Source organism: Thalassophryne amazonica, chromosome 15 (assembly GCF_902500255.1).
Source record: "Thalassophryne amazonica chromosome 15, fThaAma1.1, whole genome shotgun sequence".
NCBI lineage: Eukaryota > Metazoa > Chordata > Actinopteri > Batrachoidiformes > Batrachoididae > Thalassophryne > Thalassophryne amazonica.
Window position 1 is genome coordinate 66,260,962 of NC_047117.1, and position 25,045 is coordinate 66,286,006.

Here is a 25,045-nt window from a genome sequence, read left to right on the forward strand (position 1 = left end):
TTTCTTCAACAACCAGTTACAATAGGTTTTGAAAACACTGACAGTTAAAATTAAATTGTTAAAAGTAGTTTTCCATAGGTTTAGAACACTTTATCAGTGACACACTTGATTTATTGCTTCTTTTTTTCTTTCTTTTTAAGTCTAGGGGGACTCTAGTGTACATTTAGTGTAAAACTTGTTTTGATAAATCAAAACTATCTTACCACTGCTTTAGAGTGCTTTAAAATGTTTATTATGAGATAACTGATTTAGAACATTTTGGAACATTTTTAGTAAATCATACAGTGCATCCAGAAAGTATTCACAGCACTTCACTTTTTCCACATTTTGTTATAGCCTTACTCCAAAAGCAAGTGGTCATTACTCATAATGACCATGTGAAAAAGGTGTGTGTGTGTGGAATTTTGAGGGGAAAAAAAAGAATTTAATCCATTTTGGAATAAGGCTGTAATATAGCAAAATGTGGAAAAAGTGCAGTGCCATGAATACTTTGTGGATGCACTGTAAATATAAAGTATGTGGGAGGGTAAAAAAAAAAGTTTCTCTGGGTGAATTCATTCATATGATCATTATTTTCCTGTATATTTAATTTCATTTATAATTTAGTGTTTATATGTACATGCAGTTATAGGCATGTGTAGTGATGTATTGGCATGGTGTACTGTTTACAATACTGTGTGGCTGCTGTATCGATACAAACACTTTATTTTTTCCATCTTTATTTGCAGTTGTCAGCTGAACAGAAAGTTTCCTTGTAAACAACGCAACTGAATTCCTTAGCCGGTCAACCTCCAGGAAATCCTCTACTGAGAACGCCACTGAAGACTCCCCTGTCATCCACGTGTCCTCCAAGTTGCGCTTGCAACATTTTTGGCACTCACTCTTCTGGCTTGTTTTTTTTTTACCCTCCCTACACAATAAACAAGTTTTCTGCTGCCTCATCCACAGTGTCCAACATAAATCGGGCGCTTTGAAGGAAACGTTTTTACATCTGCAACAAGTAGTCAGAAATCAGACATGTTTTTTCCCCTTTCTGCAGGAGGAAATAGACATGCAAGACTAACCAACAAGGTGCCTAATCTCAAAAGAATAAATGCTGATCGCCAAATTACTTCATTCTATACGTAACGGACATCTGTCAACTTTCTTTATGAAAGCGATTTCAACAGTCTGTGAAGTGGACGTAACCATAAGCATGAGTCGCTAAGCAAAGTCAGTATTTTGTTTGTCTGGACTGAGTTTCTGTTGACATTCCCCTACACTAGAAGGCGCCACAGACAATTGAACTACAAGCGATAACTCAGTTTTGCCATATTTACTCTGTTCACGCTGCCATAAAACATTTTGCCCTTGTTATACTTTGCCTAACTCTGAAAAGTTAACCCTTGGACAATGCTAAAGGAATCCTGAGCTAAACTGATTGTGTTGAAATTTCACCATGTAAGAGTGCAAGCAAACATTACCGGCAGCAGGCACAGTCAAATCCTCACTTCATAATGAAGTACTGAACAGAGCAAGAGAACTTTTGTCCATAGCACATATTTCCACATAGATGCATACGCAGGAGACCTGTCTGTCAAAACTTCCAACTTTTAATTACAATTCTTTATTTTATTTTTTCTAATCTATGCCTATAAGTGGCACAAGGATGTCTCATAACCCCAATTGCTGTTGTTGAGGAGGACGCTAAGGTGAAGGCGAACAGGTGTGAAATGACAGAGTGCCTAACAGAATGCAAAGCGCTGGTGACTCCATCCACGCGCAACGGCCACCGCGTCTTCAGTTATACGCTAGAAAGCCACACAGCAGCCGCCTTTGCCATCATGAATGAGCTACGTCTGGAGCGGCAGCTGTGCGACGTGACGCTGCGTGTGCGTTACAAAGATCTAGAGGCAGTGGACTTTGTTGCGCACAAGGTTGTGCTGGCATCGTCATCCCCAGTGTTCAGAGCTATGTTCACCAATGGCCTGAAGGAGTGTGGCATGGAGCTGGTGCCCATCGAGGGGATCCACCCAAGAGTAAGTCTCTTTTGAACATAGACTCTGTGTGTGTGGGGGGGGGGTGTCTGGAAAGTAGTCACAGGGCTTCACTTTATCCATTTTATGTTACGGCTTTATATCAAAATGGGGTCAATTCATTTTTGCCCTCAGAATTCTACTCACAACACCCCATAATAACATGAAATTCTGTTTTTATTATTATTGCTAATTACAAAAAATAAACTAAGAAAGCACATGTACACAAATATTCGCAGCCTTTGCTCAATACTTTGTCAGTGCACCTTTGGCAGCAATTACAGCCTCTAGTCTTCTTGAATACGATTCTGCATATTTGCCGCACTTGTCTTTGGGTAGTTTTGCTCATTCCTCTGTGCAGCACCTCTCAAGCTCCATCAGGTTCAATGGGGACCATCTGTGCACAGCCATTTTCAGTTCTCTCCAGAGATGTTCGATCGGATTTGGGTCTGGGCTGTAGCTGGACCACTCGAGGACATTTGCAGAGTTGTCGTGAGGCCACACTTCTTTGATATCTTGGCTGTGTGCTTAGGGTCACTGTCCTGCTGAAAGATGACCCTTCATCCCAGTCTGAAGTCAAGAGCGCTCTGGAGCAGGTCTCGGTACATTGCTGCATTCATCTTTCTCTCAGTCCTGACTAGTCTCCCAGTTCCTGCCACTGAAAAACATCCCCACAGCATGATGCTGCCACCACCATGCTTCACTGTAGGGATGGTGCTTGGTTTTTGCTAAATATGATGCCTGGCATTCAACCCCAAGAGTTCAGTCTTTGTCTCATCAGACCAGAGCATTTTGTTTCTCATGGTCTGAGAGTCCTTCAAATGCCTTTTGGCAAACTGCAGGCGGGCTGGCATATGCCTTTTCTAAGGACTGGCTTCCGTCTGGCCCATACAGGCCTGATTGGTGGATTTCTGCAGAGATGATTGTCCTACTGGAAGGTTCTTCTCTCTTCAAAGGAATGCTTTGTCTAAGGCCCTTCTCCCAATATCGCTCAGTTTAGATGAGTGGCCAGCTTTAGGAAGAGTCCTGGTGGATCCAAATGTCTTCCATTTATGGATGATGGAGGCCACTGTGCTCAGAAGCAGCAGAAATGTTTTTGTACCCTTCCCAGGATTTGTTCCTTGAGACAATCCTGTCTTGCAGGTCTACAGACAATTCCTTTGACTTCATGCTTGGTTTTTGCTCTGGCATGCACTGCCAGCGTTGGGGCCTTGTATGTAGACAGGTGTGTGTCTTTCCAAATAATGTCCAGTCAACTGAATTTACAGGTGGACTCCAGTTAATCTGTAGAAACATCTCAAGGATGATCAGTGGAAACAGGATGCTCTTGAGCTCAGTTTTGAGCTTCATGGCAAAGGCTGTGAATACTTGTGTACATGTGATATTTTATATTTAATAAATTTCCAAAAAAATAAAAAAAAATTTCACATTGGCATTATGGGGTATTATGTGTAGAATTTTGAGGAAAAAAATAAATTTCATCCATTTTGGAATATAAAATGTTGACAAAGTGCAGTGCTGTGAATACGTCCCATATGCACTGTATATATATATGAGAAACCCTCCATGGCACTACCTATAGGGGTTTCTGAAGAGTGGTTTTGAAGCTCAAATGATTACCTCTTGCAGAAACATGGGAGATTCTAGGAAAAATATAATTACTTTTAAAAGCTTTCAGTGGCTTATTCCATAAGTTGTTTTTAGACTGGGCCCCTGTGGCTGTATTTAAGGGCCTGTAGAACGATACATGTAGAAATAGTACCTCATTTTCATTAAGAACATGGGAATCTAATAAACATGACCTGTCCTGAATGAGCAATGACTCCTGCCAAATTGGAACTATAGAGCGACAGAAACTAACTGCTTCACTCACACGAGCCCATCAAAAGAAAGTTGTTAGCAACAATGCAATTGACGATCCTACCTCTAAACAAAAAAGTTGGATTATATTGATAGGTCATATAAACTGTTTGTTTTGCAAACTAAGTTTAAGCAGGAAAGTCTTTAACAGTGCTACAACTGAACTTTTTTTATGTACAGGTTACCCAAAATGTATTACTGGCAACCTGTGATTGCTTACATGCAGAAATGTAGTCCAGTGTAATTCAGGAGTAATTACAATTTTAGTGGCTTTTTGTTATTCACTCTAGTTATTAGGTGTTAAACTTCCCCAGTTCCTCTGGTGAGTTGCAGCTATTCTTGAGTCCTTTGACTGTTTGTTTTGCCAGGCCTCTGAATTCAATATTCAGTGTTGAGCAACTGTAGTAATTCAGACCAGATTACCCCCTTTTTTTTTTTTTTTTTTTTTTGCTTTCACCTGTCTGCAGGTTATGGGCAGACTCATAGAGTTTGCGTACACAGCCAGCATTTCCGTAGGAGAGAAGTGTGTGATCCATGTGATGAACGGTGCTGTCATGTACCAGATAGACAGTGTGGTAAAGGCCTGCTGTGACTTCCTGGTGCAGCAGCTTGATCCCAGCAATGCCATTGGTATCGCCAACTTTGCTGAACAAATTGCTTGCACAGAGCTCCACCAGAAGGCCCGTGAATACATCTACATGAATTTTAGCCAGGTAAAGTTTTATCAGCATTTTAGATGAAGTTTCTGCTGTTATGCCTGTGATCATAAAATACGAGGTCTGTCAATAAAGTATAGGTCCTTTTTATTTATTTCAAAAACTATATGGATTTCATTCATATGTTTTTACGTCAGACATGCTTGAACCCTCGTGCGCATGCGTGAGTTTTTCCACGCCTGTCGGTGACGTCATTCGCCTGTGAGCACTCCTTGTGGGAGGAGTCGTCCAGCCCCTCGTCGGAATTCCTTTGAGAAGTTGCTGAGAGACTGGCGCTTTGTTTGATCAAAATTTTTTCTAAACCTGTGAGACACATCGAAGTGGACACGGTTCGAAAAATTAAGCTGGTTTTCGGTGAAAATTTTAACGGCTGATGAGAGATTTTGAGGTGATACTGTCGCTTTAAGGACTTCCCACAGAGCGAGACGTCGTGCAGCGGTCCCAGGCGCCGTCATCAGCCTGTTTCAAGCTGAAAACCTCCACATTTCAGGATCTATTGATCCAGGATGTCGTGAGAGAACAGAGAAGTTTCAGAAGAAGTCGGTTTCAGCATTTTATCCGGATATTCCACTGTTAAAGGAGATTTTTTTTAATGAAAGACGTGCGGGCGGATTGCAGCATCGGCTCGCAGCCGCCGCGACGCTCCGCCACAGGAAAAACACCTCCGTTGGAAGCCTTAAGGACAAGTTGGAACATGTCCAGCTGTTAAACAATTTCTCATATACTCACTCCACTGAAAGCCATCAAAAGCCGCCTGGATTTTACAAATGGTTATCAACACGGAGGTGTTTTTCCTGTGCCGCCACACCGCGCCGGCTGCGTCCAGACGCGCGGACCCGTCCGCACGTCTTTCATTAAATAAAAATCTGCTTTAACAGTGGAATATCCGGATAAAATGCTGAAACCGACTTCTTCTGAAACTTCTCTGTTCTCTCACGACGTCCTGGATCAATAAAGCCTGAAATGTGGAGGTTTTCAGCTTGAAACAGGCCGGCGCCTGGGAGTGCTGCACGACGTCTCGCTCCGTGGGAAGTCCTTAAAGCGACAGTATCACCTCAAAATCTCTCATCAGCCGTTAAAATTTTCACCGAAACCATCTTAATTTTTCGAACCATGTCCACTTCGATGTGTCTCACAGGTTTAGAAAAAAATTTTGATCAAACAAAGCGCCAGTCTCTCAGCAACTTCTCAGACAAAGGAATTCCGACGAGGGGCTGGACGACTCCTCCCACAAGGAGTGCTCACAGGCGAATGACGTCACCGACAGGCGTGGAAAAACTCACACATGCGGACAAGGGTTCAAGCATGTCTGACGTAAAAACATATGAATGAAATCCATATAGTTTTTGAAAAAAATAAAAAGGACCTATACTTTATTGACAGCCCTCGTACATAAAGTATGTGATGTGAATTCAAATGATACTGAAAAGGCTCTGGCTTTAAACTATATATGACAGGTGGATATGAAATTAGAGCTACTTTATTCTGCCAATAAATGTGATAGAACGATCTGAATGCATTGACTATAAGGTTTGATGTTTTTAGAAATTGGGTTCATGCCACAAGAACTTCATTGTATGCGATGAAACTTACTACAAATTCAACATTGAGTTTTGCAATTCATGTTAGGGTCAGTAGTACCCTTGCTAAATTTATTCAGGTTTTTTATTCAACCATTTTTATTTTATCCCACCTGTGGTAAATACAGTTGAAACCATCAGCTTTTGTTGCATTCCACCCCACTGGTCAGTTGTTCATGTAATTACTCAGTTGACTGCATATTTTGATTTCTCCTTATTTACTGCTCACACACGACTCGCTAAATTAGTGTGTTTGAATTGATATGTTCCAGCTCTTGATGTAACACAATTGACCTAACTGTGAATGCTTTTTCTCAACCTGGAAAACACATTGGTTTTGCTCCATTTGAAGGTATGAGTGACAAATGAAGCATAAGTAATGGTAATGAATTCAAGGAATGCTGTGGCTTAAAACATTCTTGAACCATCTTGGGAACAGCTGTGTTGTAACGTCTGCTCATATAAGAAAAAAAAAAAAACTTTCAGTGACAACTATTGCACAAGACTATTTTATGTACAGCTGTGTTATAGTGTAAGGAAATGTTTCACTTCCGTTGTGGCTTCTGTTGATAGACTGTTCCGCTTAACCCCTTCTAAGCCTGTATATCCCATCAATGGGAAATTTCACTTTTTATTTGTGAGACACTGACGAGCCAAAATGAGGCGGGTGGTAGGGGGTTAAACTCCCCTAACAACCGTGCCTTTTTGTATTGATTGCTAAATAAGTGGTAGTCATGCTTAGAGCATGTTTGATTTCAGGAATCCACAGCACCAGTAACTGCACTTAGAATTCATCCCTGTGAAGAGTAGGCAAAAAAAAATAACACTAAAATAAATGAAGGTTTAAAACATTCATGATCCTGAAATTGATTTCTTCTTGTCATAAAAAATTGAGGTTAATAATTCCCAAACATTGTGACTGCACACGTCCCTACTTAAATTTAGTTTAACATACAGCTTTTCTTTTAAACTAGCTCCTCTGGATTTTACACCCTTATTCCACAGGGTGCCATTCTATTACGATCGCCCATGATCCAAAAATAAGTGCAAAAACAATGAAACTGCTTGATCTGGCTTGCCACCTGGCAACTGGCTGGCTTATAAAGTGCAGACCTGGCAACCCACTACCCACCCGAAACAGAGAAAACAGCCTAAATCATCGATGTGACAATCCCCAATGACTACGGTCTGAATCGAGCTGAAAGAGGAAAGATCTCAAAATACCAAGACCTGAAAAATGACCTACGAACAACGTGGTCATTGAAAGACATCGATATCATCCCAGTTGTGGTGGGAGCAACAGGCCTGATGAAGAAGCTGAAGAAATACCTTGAGGCAATCCCAGGTCACCCAGTGCACGAGGTGCAGTTGTCTGCAATTAAGGGAATGATCACCATCTTGAAGAGAGCCCTCGGATACAATGCCAGATCTGGTTAGGATAACTATAGAGCCTAGGGTGCAACTTTAGACCCCAGGTTTGGGGCCCATTGCATTCTACTAAAAAGACATCAAAGATAAATGAAAAACCAAAAGGCAAAGTTAAGGAGCTGTACCCTCAGCCAGATGTGATTAAGCTGTTCAACTTTGAACAAAACTGCAACAAACCTTGCTTTGGATTCAAATTTTTACACCGATGGAGCACGATCAAAGAACTTTCAAGCCATACTCACTAGGAATAAGCTCATCAAGTTTGCGGACGACACCACCCTCATCGGACTCATTTCGGATGGGGGTGAGGCTACCTACAGGAGGGAGGTGGACCGGCTGGTGGACCGGCTGGTGACCTGGTGCAGCAGCAACAACTTGGAGCTCAACGCACAGAAAACAGTGGAGATGATCGTGGACTTCAGGAAAGCCACAGCCCCCTCGCCCTCACCAACAGCCCCATCACCACTGTTGTCTGTCACCGCTTCCTCTGCACCACCATCACCCAGGACCTCAAGTGGGAGTCAACCATCAGCTCCCTCATCAAGAAGGCCCAGCAGAGGATGTACTTCCTGCGGCAGCTGAAGAAGGCCAAGCTGCCTGTCGAGCTGATGGTGCAGTTCTACACGGCCATCATCAAGTCCATCCTCTGCTCCTCCATCACGGTGTGGTACGCCGGGGCCACAGCCAGGGACAGACACAGATTGCAGCGCATTGTGGCCTCTGCTGAGAAGGTGAGCGGATGTAGCCTTCCATCTCTCCACGACCTGCACGTCTCCAGGACTCTGGGCCGAGCAGGTCGGATCACAGCTGACCCTTCTCACCCTGCACACGGTCTATTCAAACCACTCCCCTCGGGCAGGAGGCTACGGTCCATCCGGACCAGAACCTCCTGCCATAAGAACAGTTTCTTCCCCTCTGCCGTTAGACTCATGAACACCTCATAACTCAGTCACCTTAAGCTTAACTCTGTCACTTTATCATTTTATCACGGGTCACTTTAGACAATGTACTTTGGTTTTTAATTGCACTCCTCCCACTGCACTGTTTTTTCTGTTTCTGTTTTTCTGTTGCACACAGCCTTTCATATTTCTTTTTTTTATCTTATATTTTCTTATTTTGACACATATGTTATATTTTATCCTAGCATTTTATCTCTTCTTAATGTTGCACCATTGTACCGAAGCAAATTCCTAGTCTGTGAATCCTGTTCACTGGCAATAGCAATAAACTTCTTCTGATTCTGAATAAGATGTTCGAACATGATTGAAGCTGTTAAAACTACAAACGCCTGGAAGTGAGTGCTTAATGACAGAGTTTACAAATCGGGATGAAATTTTTGAAATGTTAAAAAATTTTGACTCAGATTTCAAAACTGGTGCTGATGGCCACAAGTACTGTGTATACCAAGTTTGTTCAAGATGGACAAAGGTGGATAAAGAAGTTACTATGATGCTTCAAAATGCACTCTGATTTGGTATTCGGGAAGGAACGGTGTCATTAAGCCTGGTTGCCGATCTAAATGATGCTTTTTTCTTTTGCATTTTTGTACAAACAGTTGAGTGTTTATTTGAAATTTCTATGTTTATTAAATGGACTGCTAATTGATTTAGGGTGTGGCATTTCTTAATTGTTAGTTTTCATCTGTGCTCTTGCTCCCAGGTGGCAACCCAGGAAGAGTTCTTCAACTTGTCTCACTGCCAGCTAGTGACCCTCATCAGCCGTGATGAGCTCAATGTTCGGTGCGAGTCGGAAGTCTTCCAGGCATGCCTAGACTGGGTGCGTTACGACCGGGAGAACAGAAGGCCGTACGTCCAGGCCTTACTCCAGGCTGTCCGCTGCCATTCCCTTACCCCCAACTTTCTGCAGGCCCAGCTCCAGTCCAAGGACTGGGACCCCCAGTCTAAAGACTACCTTACCCAAATCTTCGAGGACTTGACTCTTCACAAACCCACCAAAGTCAATTCCTGCCGAACCCCCAAGGTGCCACAGCTTATTTACACTTCAGGGGGTTATTTCCGTCAGTCACTCAGTTACCTGGAGGCGTATAACCCCTGTACAGGGGCCTGGCTGAGGCTTGCCGACCTACAGGTACCACGAAGTGGACTCTCTGCTTGTGTAATCAGTGGGCTTTTTTACGCAGTTGGTGGAAGAAATAATGCACCTGACGGCAACATGGACTCAAATGCTTTGGACTGCTACAATCCTATGAACAACTGCTGGCTTCCATGTGCACCTATGAGTGTGCCAAGAAACCGAATTGGCGTTGGTGTTATCGATGGCATGATATATGCTGTTGGTGGCTCGCATGGGTGCATTCATCACAATAGTGTAGAAAGGTAAGCAATAAAAATGTAATTGTTATGTTTTTATTATGAACAGTGTCCTTATTGAGACAAAACCAGGGCTGTGAAAACTCTGCGGTATTCCGCTGATTTCATCATGGGGAGGGGTGCGGGAGTGTCAGTGTTGTACTCTTCAATTGTGATCGTTACTGAGTTTTTAAAGTGCTTATCACAAAGCATTCTCTTTTTTTTATGACATCATGCAAGTTTTATAAGTCCGCGGACACTGATCTGTGTGTTACAGATACAAATCAGTTTCCTCGGATCCGCAGAGTTTCGAGGAAAATAAATGCCACTCACAACATGGCTGTTACGACAGTTGTCGTAAAGCGGGACTGGTTGGTTGCTGCGGTGACGCTGTGTGGCTCCCGTGTGAAGCTAGCTAAACGTAGCATGTGGACATTGCAAACTTTTTAGAACTTTCAAGTTTTTAAAAGAAGAATTTTGCAGCATGTCTGTGTCACGGAGCGACATCAAACAGAGCGAAGATGGCGAGAAAGACGGTTTGAAAAAGTCTGATAAGGACAAGAATCCGTGGAATTGTTGCTGGCTTCATCAACACACCTGAAAGATAAACGGGAAAAGCGAACTGGTAAGAATTTTTTTTTCTCTCTCTGGAAAATAAACATCGTACTGTTCAAACAGGATTTCAGAAAACATTATGTGCCTTTTTTTCTTTCATTAATCTAGACTTTCTTTGATTGAAAAATACATTGTGGCTTTGAATGAATTTAGGCTACATGAATTTACACAACAATGTAAATTAGTTTTTATTAATGTAGACTTTTTTCATGGGAAAAAAAGACATTGTGGCTTTGAGTGGATTTACAGGAATTTACACAAGAATGTATGGCTTTTTATTATTAGGTATGTTATTGATATTTTACCCTGATTTTTTTTTTAAATATTCTACAATCTTTAGCTGTGGTTTTAGACATGGTTTAACAGTCTTTTCAGTCTTCATGAATTTCATGTAGTTTAATTGTTCTGAGTTAATGCATAATTTGGTTTGCAATTAAAAGGAAAATCATTCCAGGTCCTGTTTCCACGTCATATTCTGTTATTTCAACATCATCATTGACGGTTCAAATGAAAGGCTGAATCGAGGATCATTTAAATATGCACTAATTTTGAGATTTGTTCTTCCAGGAGATGTTGAAAATGTATCAGTAAATGAAAATTTTATTTGGTTTCTGGGGCCCCACAAGGCCGGAGACCCCGGCTCCTCGGTGGGGGGCAGACCCCCTGCGAATTTTCCTCGGATTTCACAATTTTCATTTCACAGCCCTGCAAAACCACTGATATTTTACAATAGCTATCCTCGTTATAGTGCTTTGTTTATTATTTAAATACACTTAAAAGAGGCTTACTGCTGCACTAGGTGGTCTCCTTATTTGAGAATCTTGCATACACTAAAACTCGCATGTAATGGATTCAGGTGGACCAGTGAATTTTTTTTTTTTTTCCCGTTGTAATTGAAATCTGCTATATGTATAAAACTGACAAAATCCATTGTATATATGTAAGGGATTAGTTACAGTCAGGAGGTGCCAAATCATCTACGGGAAATCCCCAGCACAAACTAGGCTTATTTATTTCCTTGATTAAAAGCCTGACCTTAAATAGGGGCCTGCCTCATTTAATGGTCAAAGTTTGTCTGAAAAATAAACACCTGCCTTAAATAAGAACTATTCATTATGTGCTTTAAAAAGTTTACATTTGTTCGAGTCACTCTTTTTTTTTTTTTTTTCTCCTTTCTTTTCTAAGTACGCTACGGAGTGGTGCCTTAAACTCCTAAAGCCTGATTTATGTTTCTCTAACTCCATAACTCGGTGGCCATGTAATGACTGTGTGCGTGACCCTTTTAAAGTTTTCCATCGCGCCTTTATGCAATTTGCCGCAGGAACAGTGGCCTTTTCTGGATTAATTTGTTCCTCGGCGAGCTCTACGTCAACATTCAATCATCAACCTCCAAACCATTGTGAGTCAAATATTTGAGCGTCTCTTTCTGACTCTGTGTTGTAAAGTTAGTCAGATGTGTGGACTTTTCTGCCAAACATATTTGATCCATGATCAAAATGTAATCGGCGGGCACACTGCAAAAATTATTAAATTATAACAGGAGAGGAAGGAGTGAAAACATAAAAATGACAAATCAGTTCTTTGCGGTCTCAGTCATTTAGCAGGTGCACGTCAGGCTCCGGAGACGGTTCGCAGCCATGCAAAGGGCTCTGATCTAAAGCGGTTTGGTTCATCACACCCAGGGATGTGTGAAATTTAATGCCATGTTACAGTGCAGGGAGCAAACAGCATTTTGTTAATAATCACCGGCCTTTGGTTAAGGCCTGACTCATTTAGGTGGTGGGTCTGAGCAGTTTGAAAAAATAAACACCCGGACTTTTAATCAAGGAAATATAGTACCCACTTTCCTCGAATCGGCGAGTGTCGGTGCTGAACTTTATTTTGTACATCTGTTGGACACATTATCAGTGATGTTACCCTGGATCACAGAGTGTTTCGGGTCTTTCAAACATCATACACTCTCCTCCGGGCGACCCAGCCAGGGGTGATCAGTCCCCCAGCTTGTGTCCAGGAAGCGCTACCCTACCCACGGATCTCCTCGCCTGATCCACAGCCAGCGCGAGGCAACCTCTGCCGCCTCTGTGGCTTCCTTAATGGCTCTACGCTTGTTGGCCCCAGTGATGCCCAGGATGTTGTAGACCCTGCAGAGGGACTGGCCTGCGAACCCTCTGCATCCCACCTCAATGGGCTCACATTTTGCTTGCCATCCGTTGCGACGACACTCCTCCAGCAGATCCTGGTACTTGGCCCTCTTCCGCTCATTGGCCTCCTCGATACGATCTTCCCAGGGCATTGTAAATTCTAGGAGCACCACCTGCTTGGAGCTCACTGAGGTCAGCACCGCATCTGGCCTTAAAGATGTTTTGGCTACATTCTCTGGGAACCTTAATTGCTTCCCTAGGTCCACTTTCAGTTCCCAGTTTTGTGCCGTTGCTAGAAGGCCAGCAGAAGAGGTCCTGGCGGCAGCTGTTGGTTCTTCCCCAGCTCTGATGAAGGAAATGGTCTTCTTCACTGGGCGAAGACGCTTGCACTGCGTAATCCCGATGCAGATGGTGTTTGCTATGGCCTTGAAGACCTGGTCATGCGGCCAATGGTAGCGCCCCTCGCTCAGGCCTCTCGGACAACAGCTCAAGATGTGCTCCAGTGTCCCTTTCTTCTGGTACAGAACACACGCTGGAGACTCCACCTTCCCCCACAAGAACAGGTTGGACAGGCTTGGCAGTACATCATAGACAGCCTGGATCAGAAATTTTATGTGCTGGGGCTCGGCTCTCCACAGCTCGGTCCAAGTGACTTTGCGCTCCACTGCCTGCTCCCATCACGTCCAGGCTCCCTGCTGTTGCATTCCCACAATCCTGCCTGCTCTCTCTTCTTCAACAGCCGCTCGCACTTCCTCCAGGAGCAGTGCTCTCTTATCTTTCCCCTTTGCCTTGTCGTAGCGAGGTGTTGTACTGCAGCCCAGGCCTGCTTTTCCCCGCACCACTGTCCCCACCAGAGCTCTGTGCCGCAGCCGTGATTCGGCAACATCTACGGTCTCTGCTGCCCTCCATTTCCGCCCGGTCCTGGCTTCAATCCCAGCTTGAGAGATTTTTGGGTCACATGACTCTCTGTATTGCAGTACCTCCCTAGTGCGGCTCACCTTGAATTCCTCATTCAGGCTGCTGATGGGGAGCGTCAGCATGTTGTTGTTCTTTCCATACAGGGCGATGCTGCTCAGACTTTGCGGTAGACCCAGCCACTTCCGCAGGAACTTGCTGACCCTCTTCTCAAAGCCTTCGACTGTGGAGATCGGTACCTCGTACACTAAAAGGGGCCAGAGAATTCTTGGGAGGATACCATGCTGGTACACCCAGGCCTTGAACTTGCCCGGGATACCTGACTTGCCCACGGTGGTTAACCAACCTTCTAACTCCTAGTTGGTCGACTGGATGGCTGCTGTATCTCTCAGGCTGCAGTCAAAAACCTTCCCCAGGCTCGTCACTTGCTTGTTGGTGATGGATGGAATCTTGGTGCCTCCAAGTGTAAAGTGGAACTTGTTGGTAACCTTTCCTTTCTTCAGGACAAGGGATCTGGATTTTGCAGGCTTGAAGGTCATGCGGGCCCAGGTGGTTAGTTCCTCCAGACCCCTCAAGATCCACCTGCTCCCTGGGACATTTGATGTTGTCACAGTCAGGTTGTCCATGAAGGCCCTGATGGGTGGCAGCCTGATGCCGGACTTAGTTAGGGACCCTCTGCACTGAACCTCGGCAGACTTCGCCAGCATGTTCATGGCAAGTGAGAAGAGGATCACTGAAATTGTGCATCCAGTAATAATTCCCTTCTCCAACTTATGCCAGTTCGATGTCGTGGACCCTGCTGAGACCCTCAGACTGAACCTGCTGTAGTAGTCCAGAATGAGGTCTCTAAACTTGGCTGGAACATGATTCCGGTGAAGTGCCTCTTCTACCAGCTTGTGAGGTATGGACCCATACGCATTTGTGAGGTCCAACCACAGCACGACTAGGTCACCTTTGTTCTCTCTGGCTTCCCTTATCAGCTGGGTGACTGCCCCGTTGTGTTCCAGACACCCCGGTATCTTTGGGATCCCTCCTTTCTGGACTGAGGTGTCAATGTAGGAGTTCCTCAAGAGGTAGTCTGTCAGACGCCTGGCGACAATGCTGAAGAATAGTTTCCCTTCATCACTGAGCAGGGAGATGGATCTAAACTGATCGATGTTCTTAGACTCTCCTTCTTTTGGAATCCATACCCGTTCTGCAAACCACCACTGTTCAGCAACCTTTCCTCTCCTCCAGATCACCTTCAGGATCCTCCAGAGCCTGTGGAGTAACTTTGGGCAGTTCTTGTACACCTTTATAAGGTACCCCACCAGGTCCTGGGGCTGAGCTTGATCTTGTCTTCTTGACCACCTCTTGGATCTCCTTCCAGCTGGGCTCCCTCTCATCAAAGTCCAGCATTGGTACAGGTGAGCAACCAAGGCCTGGCAGTAGCCCAGCTCTTGCTCCCTGCATGTATCTGTGAGGGTTGCAGCCAGGTGGCGGTCAATCTCTGCTTTGGGGCAGGTAAGTTGGCCACTGCACTTCTGCCCCAGCAGCTGTTTTGTAAACCTAAACGGATTTGCTAGAAAGGCAGTGCGCTTCCTGGCTCTTTCCTTCCTCCTTCTCCTATGCCACTCAGCCCTCCTCAGGGTCATGAGCTTCTTACGGAGTATGCTTCACAGCTCTGCCAGAGGTCCCCTCTCCTCCTCATTTGCCTCCTTGAACCGCTGCTTCAGGACCTTCAATTCCTGCCTGAGCTGCTGGATCTTGTTTGCTCGGTTGCTCTTAGTATAGGGAAGCTTTACCACCTTCTTCTCCTCCAGGCCGAATCTCTCAGTTGCTAAGCTGATGATGATGGTAGTCATGGTCTGGAGACATCGATCGACTTCCCCCTTGGCTGTTGCTTCCAAGATGGAATTGATGTCTTCATCAAACTGGCACCATTCCTGCTCCTTGTTTGCTTGGGGCCATTTAATCCGATGATGTTCTGGTGGTCTGTGTGGGTTTGGTGTTTGTCACCTGGAGGTTCTGAGCACTGTGGTTTGGCTCTGGGCCTAGCTCCTCCTGCGTCTCACTAGGGGGGGTCCCTGCGTGCTGTGACACTTGCACCGTCTGCACACATCCCATCTTGGCCTGGTGGATCTTCAGGCCACATAGGTTTTTGCACACTTTGCCACAAACGCATTCTGCACTTATTGTCGTGTTTCCATTACCTAGTATCGTCATTCCTTGGTCCGTCCGAGTAGGATCTTCATCCTCCCCCCCTCTCGGGGATCCCTGGGGGTATTTCTCCATAAGTTGATCTGTAGCTTTTGGGGTGGGTTCTTCCTCCTGATAGAGAGGAAGATGCAGGTCTGGGCTGCTAACCCTTACTGCCCCGATGCCGTCTCTCCGGGCTGTCCGCTGTCTCTCCAGCTGTCACCATTCTGTTCTTGGTAGTCAACCAGTCTTTCCTGATAGTCACTGGCTCAGCCAGGCAAAAGCTTGTAACATACATCAACTAGTGATGCATCCTGGACACATCATCAGTGATGTTACCCGGGATCACAGAGTGTTTCGGGTCTTTCAAACATCATACACTCTCCTCCAGGCGACCCAGCCAGGGGTGATCAATCCCCCAGCTTGTCTCCAGGAAGCGCTACCCTACCCACGTATCTCCTCGCCTGATCCACAGCCACCGCGAGGCAACCTCTGCCGCCTTTGTGGCTTCCTTAATGGCTCTATGCTTGTTGGCCCCAGTGATGCCCAGGATGTTGTAGACCCTGCAGAGGGACTGGCCTGCGAACCCTCTGCATCCCACCTCAATGGGCTCACATCTTGCTCGCCATCCGTTGCGACGACACTGCTCCAGCAGATCCTGGTACTTGGCCCTCTTCCGCTCATTGGCCTCCTCGATACGATCTTCGCAGGGGATTGTAAGTTCTAGGAGCACCACCTGCTTGGAGCTCACTGAGGTCAGCACCACATCTGGCCTTAGAGATGTTTTGGCTACATTCTCTGGGAACCTTAATTGCTTCCCTAGGTCCACTTTCAGTTCCCAGTTTTGTGCCATTGCTAGAAGGCCAGCAGAAGAGGTCCTGGTGGCAGCTGTTGGTTCTTCCACAGCTCTGACGAAGGAAATGGTCTACTTCACTGGGCGAAGACGCTTGCACTGCGTAATCCCCATGCAGATGGTGTTTGCTATGGCCTTGAAGACCTGGTCATGCCACCAACGGTAGCGCCCCTCGCTCAGGCCTCTCGGACAGCAGCTCAAGATGTGCTCCAGGATCCCTTTCTTCTGACAGTGTTTATTACATGGAAAACCATACAGAAGCATTGGGACTCTTTGTTTTTGTCCATTGAGTGCTAATGTCCTGTTTATACGATGACGGTTTAGCCGAGTTTTGCTGTGCTTTCACTGGACTTGCGCCACACCACATTGATGGTTTGTTACAGTTGTCACAATCCAGATTATCAATATTGATTATGCACACCAATATTTACCAACAGGTATTATTATATACCTGCAAGTTTAGTTTATTTTGTTCAGTGAGTGAGTTCTCTTGACGTGTTCTGAGTACACCAGGAAATTCCCCTCAGTTAACACCCCCTGAAAATGCACGGATTTTTACAAAGACTTTGGTTCCACTTCCTATACAGTATTTTTAGCTCACACAATGCCTCAATGAGGATGTTTTAATCTTCACAGAAGTATTCTTCAGTGAAACTAAGCCATATAGTTCAATAGGATGAATGTTTGAAGAACAACTCTTATATGCAGGGCTACCCTCCAGGAACAATGATTTAAGGTTTACTTTGTTTCACTCAACTAACTTGTCTAAAATGTGTATATATGTGATTTAGTACCATTACCAGCTTTATCTATCCATGAAGCCAGAGGATACGCACCAATTAGCAGGATTGTCTTACAGACATAAAGACATGGATGACCTCTAATTTCCTGCTTTTTAAACTCAGATAAAACTGAAGTTATTGTACTTGGCCCCACAAATCTTAGAAGCATGGTGTCTAACCAGATCGTTACTCTGGATGGCATTTCCCTGATCTCTAGTAATACTGTGAGAAATCTTGGAGTTATTTTTGATCAGGATATGTCATTCAAAGCGCATATTAAACAAATATGTAGGACTGCCTTTTTGCATTTACGCAATATCTCTAAAATCAGAAAGGTCTTGTCTCAGAGTGATGCTGAAAAACTAATTCATGCATTTGTTTCCTCTAGGCTGGACTATTGTAATTCATTATTATCAGGTTGTCCTAAAAGTTCCCTAAAAAGCCTTCAGTTGGTTCAGAATGCTGCAGCTAGAGTACTGACGGGGACTAGCAGGAGAGAGCATATCTCACCCGTGTTGGCCTCCCTTCATTGGCTTCCTGTTAATGCTAGAATAGAATTTAAAATTCTTCTTCTTACTTATAAGGTTTTGAATAATCAGGTCCCATCTTATCTTAGGGACCTCGTAGTACCATATTACCCCATTAGAGCGCTTCGCTCTCAGACTGCGGGCTTACTTGTAGTTCCTAGGGTTTGTAAGAGTAGAATGGGAGGCAGAGCCTTCAGCTTTCAGGCTCCTCTCCTGTGGAACCAGCTCCCAATTCAGATCAGGGAGACAGATACCCTCTCTACTTTTAAGATTAGGCTTAAAACTTTCCTTTTCGCTAAGGCTTATAGTTAGGGCTGGATCGGGTGACCCTGGACCATCCCTTGGTTATGTTGCTTTAGACGTAGACTGTGTTTCATAATTATTGTATGGCCTTGCCTTGCAATGTGGAGCGCCTTGGGGCAACTGTTTGTTGTGATTTGGCGCTATACAAGAAAAAAGTTGATTGATTGATTATTATTATAAAATGAGCCAGTTGCCCAAATCTAAAAAAATAATACCCAATTTATTAAGGAATTCCTTTAATTTTAATTGGTTCTTTTGACATATCAGCCAGACCAGCAAAACATAAATTTTATGGAACAATTAAAGAGGCTTGAGGATATTATAACCTCCTATTCTAACAATGGGTATTTAATATCTTCTTCCTGCTAGGTTTCTGATTTGTCACATAGAATATAAACTACATGACAAAAAAAACCAATAGATTTTAAGTATGAACCAGGCAAACAACATTGAGGTACTTGTCAGATTATTCTTTTCATGATTCACAAACTATTGGGAATTGTGCCACTATGAATCCTGGAAGTTGGCTGAAATGGATTTGTGTTCTGTTCCACAGGTATGATCCAGAAAGGGACCAGTGGCAGATGGTAGCCCCAATGTTGAACCGTCGTATCGGTGTGGGTGTGGCCGTCATTAACCGACTGCTTTATGCCGTGGGGGGATTTGATGGGGCCAATCGCCTGAGCTCCTGTGAGTGCTACAATCCTGACAGGGATGAGTGGAAGACCGTGGCCGACATGAACACTGTCCGATCCGGAGCAGGTAAGAAAGAATTTGAGGACAGTCTTGTTTCTAAAACTGCAGTCAACTTGGAAAGTTAAAGCTGTGCTACCTCTGGGTTTTTTTTTTAAGATTTAATCTTGAAAATAATTTTCTTTGGCACCCCTATAGTTTTATTCCTCAGCATTTAAATAAGGGATTCATAATCTTCACAATATGACCAAAATTGTTGCTGTCTGGAAACAACTGAAGGGCACAATTTCAAGTAATCCGATGGTAATTTGGTAGCGACATCAGATCACGTTGGGGGCTTCCCTCAACTTGCATGCCGATTGCTGGGAAGCACACGGTGACTGCCAATTGGAGTAAAGGCAGTGCGGCATCAGCTGGCTGCTCACTTGAACTATATATATATATATATATATATATAAAACCCCTGGCAAAAATTATGGAATCACCGGCCTCAGAGGATGTTCATTCAGTTGTTTAATTTTGTAGAAAAAAAGCAGATCACAGACATGACACAAAACTAAAGTCATTTCAAATGGCAACTTTCTGGCTTTAAGAAACACTATAAGAAATCAAGAAAAAAAGATTGTGGCAGTCAGTAACGGTTACTTTTTTAGACCAAGCAGAGGAAAAAAATATGGAATCACTCAATTCTGAGGAAAAAATTATGGAATCACCCTGTAAATTTTCATCCCCCAAATTAACACCTGCATCATATCAGATCTGCTCGTTAGTCTGCATCTAAAAAGGAGTGATCACACCTTGGAGAGCTGTTGCACCAAGTGGACTGACATGAATCATGGCTCCAACATGAGAGATGTCAATTGAAACAAAGGAGAGGATTATCAAACTCTTAAGAGAGTAAATCATCACGCAATGTTGCAAAAGATGTTGGTTGTTCACAGTCAGCTGTGTCTAAACTCTGGACCAAATACAAACAACATGGGAAGGTTGTTAAAGGCAAACATACTGGTAGACCAAGGAAGACATCAAAGTGTCAAGACAGAAAACTTAAAGCAATATGTCTCAAAAATCGAAAAATGTACAACAAAACAAATGAGGAACGAATGGGAGGAGACTGGAGTCGACGTCTGTGACCGACCTGTAAGAAACCGCCTAAAGGAAATGGGATTTACATACAGAAAAGCTAAACGAAAGGCATCATTAACACCTAAACAGAAAAAAACAAGGTTACAATGGGCTAAGGAAAAGCAATCGTGGACTGTGGATGACTGGATGAAAGTCATATTCAGTGATGAATCTTGAATCTGCACTGGGCAAGGTGATGATGCTGGAACTTTTGTTTGGTGCCTTTCCAATGAGATTTATAAAGATGACTGCCTGAAGAGAACATGTAAATTTCCACAGTCATTGATGATATGGGGCTGCATGTCAGGTAAAGGCACTGGGGAGATGGCTGTCATTACATCATCAATAAATGCACAAGTTTATGTTGATATTTTGGACAATTGAAAGGATGTTTGGGGATGATATCATTTTTCAAGATAATGCATCTTGCCATAGAGCAAAAACTGCAAAAACATTCCTTGCAAAAAGACACATAGGGTCAATGTCATGGCATAGGGTCAATGTCAATGAGCAGATCTGATTTGATGCAGGTGTTAATTTGGGGGATGAAAATTTACAGGGTGATTCCATATTTTTTTCCTCTGCTTGGTCTAAAAAAGTAACCGTTACTGACTGCCACAATCTTTTTTTCTTGATTTCTTATAGTGTTTCTTAAAGCCAGAAAGTTGCCATTTGAAATGACTTTAGTTTTGTCTTGAATGAATGAATGAAAACTGTTTATTTCGAACATTTGATACAACAACAATTACAAGATAGATCAGTAAAGACAACAACAAAAAAGTTCCTACTGTGTACCCAACATGTCCGAAAAGGGGTAGGGTGAAGCATCAGCTTATTTATCCCTACCCCTTCTTCCCCACAACCAGTAATACCCTTTGCCACATATACACATAGATTCCTACACACCTAAACCGATATCAATATATATATATACATATACACATATATATATACATACACACATCAACATACATATACATACACATATATACATATATACACATATATATACACAAACATAAATATACACCTACACTTACCTACTTACATACAAAATACTATATATTTACAAGCCGAAGCAAAAAACAAAAACACCCTAACCCTCATTACCCTTCCTCCTCCCTATACCCAGAAAAAAACATATTTTTGTACCGCTGTTTGAACTGGTTCATGCTTGGACATTGCTTGAGCCCCACTCCCAATCTGTTCCACATCCTCACCCCACAGACAGAAATACAGAAACCTTTTAATGTTGTTCGTGCCCACTGATGCTTTAAATTAAATTTCCCCCTCAGACTGTAATCCCCTGATCTGTTAAAAAACATATTTTTAATATTTGCTGGAAGTAAATTGTTTATTGCTTTATACACAATTTGTACTGTTTGAAAATGAACCAAGTCTTTGAATTTTAAGAATTTGGATTGTAAAAATAGTGGATTTGTATGATCTCTATAGCCAGTATTATGAATAATTCTTATAGCTCTTTTCTGCATTACTGATAGTGATTGTGTTGTACCTTTATAAGTATTACCCCATACCTCTGCACAGTACTGTAAATATGGTAAAACCAGTGAGCAGTAAAGAATGCGGAGTGAGTTGTGGTCCAGAATGTTTCGCTTTTAGAACTGAAATGCTTCTTGACAGTTTACTTTGTATATGTTTTATATGAGTCTTCCAGTTTATCTTATCATCTATTATCACCCCCAGAAACTTTTCATGTACCCTTTCAATATCTACCCCCTCGACTTGTAACTGAACCTGTATGTCTGTATTACAATAGCCAAATAACATGTATTTTGTTTTACTTAAGTTTAATGATAATTTGTTTCTGTCAAACCATATTTTCAATTTTCCCATTTCTATACTGATCCTCCTCAGTAACTCCTGCAAATCCCCCCCTGAACAAAAAATGCTTGTGTCATCTGCAAATAATACTAATTTTAATATTTTGGAAACATTGACAATATCATTTATATAAATTAGAAACAGTTTTGGACCCGATACTGACCCCTGTGGGACGCCACAAGCATTGTCCAAGCATGATGATGTATATTCCCCCAACTTCACAAACTGTTTTCTGTTACTTAAGTAGCTTCTCACCCAGTGCAACACCAACCCCCTAATCCCATACTGTTCAAGTTTATTGATTAATATGTCATGATTAATTGTATCAAAAGCCTTTTTAAGGTCTATAAATATTCCAACTGAATGTAATTTGTGGTCTATGGCGTTTGTAATCTCAACTGATTCTATTAATGCAAGTGATGTTGAACTATGTGCTCTGAATCCATATTGACTATCAGTAAGTAATTTATGTTTATTTATGAATTTGTCTAATCTATTATTGAATAACTTTTCTAATAATTTGGAAAATTGTGGAAGCAAAGAAACAGGTCTATAATTTGTGAAGTGGTGTCTATCCCCAGTCTTATACAGCGGCACAACCTTAGCTATTTTCATTTGATTGGGAAATTTACCGGTTTGAAATGATAAGTTACAGATGTATGTTAATGGTTCTACAATCCATTCAATGACCTGTTTTACCACCACCATATCAATTTCATTTAAATCTGTAGATGTTTTATATTTACAATTATTCACAATGTCTATAATTTCATTTCCATCCACTGCTGTGAGGAACATTGAACAGGGATTTCTTTCTATAAGATTATTATCCCAATCCTCAGATTGGGTATCGGGAATTTTTTCTGCCAAGCTTGGTCCAATATTTACAAAAAAATTATTAAAACCGTTGACTACCTCATCCTTATTTTCCTTCTTGACATTATTATCAATGAAATACTGAGGGTAACTCTGTTTTTTATTACCATTTTTGATAATGCTATTTAATATATCCCATATTCCTTTAATATTGTTTTTGTTATTATATAATATGTTACTATAATATTCCTTCCTACATACCCGTATAATATTAGTTAATCTATTTTTGTATTTCTTATATCTATTTTCTGCCTCTTTAGTCTTTAGTTTTATGAATTCTCTATACAGTGTATTTTTCTTATTACATGCATTTCGTAACCCTTTCGTCATCCATGGTCGAGCTTGGATTTTTTTGTTTTCTGTAGTCTTGTTTAATTGGACAATTTTTATCATATAATGATGTAAATATTTGTAAAAAAGTTTCATATGCACTATCAACATCACTTTCACTGTATACCTTTTCCCAGTTTTGCTCCTGTAAATCCTTCTTTAGTGTGTTCATGTTTTCCTCTGTCCGCACTCGCCTGTATTTTATTTTCTCCTCTGGCTGATTCCGCCGATGGTTTCTATTATAAACGATGAAAACTGGTAGATGATCACTAATGTCATTGATTAATAATCCACTCACAGTGTTATTCTCAATATCATTGCTGAATATATTATCAATTAAGGTAGCACTATGGGATGTAATTCTGCTTGGCCTGGTGATTTTTGGATATAAACTCATACTGTACATTATACTGATAAATTCATCTGTTATTTTATGCTTATTTGGATTGAGCAGATCAATATTTAAGTCACCACAAATGAACACAGTTTTTTGATTAGTTTTTGAGAACATTTTTCCCATACAGTCAGTGAATGTTTCAATACTAGATCCTGGTGCTCTATATATACAGCTGACTAATACATTTTTGCTTTTTTCTTCACATATTTCAATAGTTATACATTCTAATAAGTTATCAATCACAGTTGTCATATTGTCTACTATTTTATAATCCATGTTCTTATCCACATACACAGCCACTCCTCCTCCACTCTTATTTTTTCTGTTTACACAATTAAATTCATATCTATCCAGTTCAAAATCCATTCCTTTATCTTCATTGATCCATGTTTCTGATATAGCAATTATGTTAAATATTTTTTTAAACTGACTTAAATATTCTTTAATGTTGTTAAAGTTTGCATATAGACTTCTACTGTTGAAATGGATTATTGATAATTTGTTATCCGTTCTAATGATCCGATTAAACTGTTCATCTGTATAATAGCAACAACTGTCATTGATATTTGAGAAGAAATTATTGTCCAGGTCTATATCGTGCTCCAAGTCCAGTACATTGTGGTCTGTGTATTTAAATGTTCTCAGTTCTACTTTTCCATGATCAGCAATCCTTTGAGTTATATCCTTCTTGTCTCCAGATGATGAATAGGTTCCTCTGGTCTGTGTCATGGTGTTGTGATGTGTTTGTGTCCTCATACCTTATTGGTCATATTTGTCCAGATCCTCGCTTTAAGAAACACTATTGTTCATATTTGTCCAGCTCCTCGATGTTCCTTATTGCCATGACTTTTGCTTGTTCTGGTGATCTGTTCAGTTTGATGAATATTTTACAGTTTGAAGTCCATGTGTGCTGGATTTTTCCCTGTTTCTTCAAGAAGCGTGCTTTCCTGGCGATGTCGGCATTCCGTTTGGTGAGATGTTCATTGATGAATACGTTTGTCCCTTTCAGTTTTCTTCCTTGTTTTAACAGTGCTGTTTTGTGTTTTCTGTTGATGAATCTCATGATGACGGTTCGTTTATCACCGTCATTTCTCCGGGGCAGAGGGTGGCACGCTTCAATGTTATTTAAATCCATTTCTATACCTTTAGATAGGAGGAAATCAGCAACCTGTTTTTCCACAGAGCTGACCTCCTGTTCACTGGGCTCCCCTCCGCTCTCATCTGTTACCGCCCGTGCGTAGGACCGTGGTTTGATATGAAGACCTGTGATGATGACGTCGTTAATTCTGGTGTATTGCTCCAATTCAGCCACTCTATTTTCCAGCTGCACCAGATGCCGGTCTTTCTCAGCATTCTGGAGCCGTAATGCCTTCACCTCCTCCACCAGATCCATGATTGATTTCTGTTGCTGCTTCACAACAGAAATCTCCTCTGATAGAAAGTCCAGAGATTTTTTAATATCGTCACCTTCCTCCGCTGTCAGAACCTTCTTAGGCCCCATGGTCGGCTTATGAGCAGCTTGTCGATCGCCGATGTTAACAGCCTGCGTTGTTTGTC

At 42.3% G+C, this 25,045-nt stretch overlaps 1 protein-coding gene across 2 annotated transcripts in view; it reads left to right on the plus strand.

The window, feature by feature from the left end:
• The window catches only part of keap1b (kelch-like ECH-associated protein 1b), a 66,331-nt gene that overhangs the window by 21,850 nt on the left and 19,436 nt on the right, over nt 1-25,045 (plus strand). The window contains exons 2-6 of one of the 2 annotated variants that reach the window (XM_034187362.1): nt 729-1,501; nt 1,639-2,018; nt 4,343-4,588; nt 9,259-9,935; nt 18,779-18,984. In XM_034187362.1, coding sequence (XP_034043253.1) covers nt 1,501; nt 1,639-2,018; nt 4,343-4,588; nt 9,259-9,935; nt 18,779-18,984 — 1,510 coding nt within the window. In that variant the 5' untranslated portion in view covers nt 729-1,500. The remainder of the gene's footprint in view (nt 1-728; nt 1,502-1,638; nt 2,019-4,342; nt 4,589-9,258; nt 9,936-18,778; nt 18,985-25,045) is intronic. The other variant, XM_034187363.1, reaches the window with a different exon arrangement.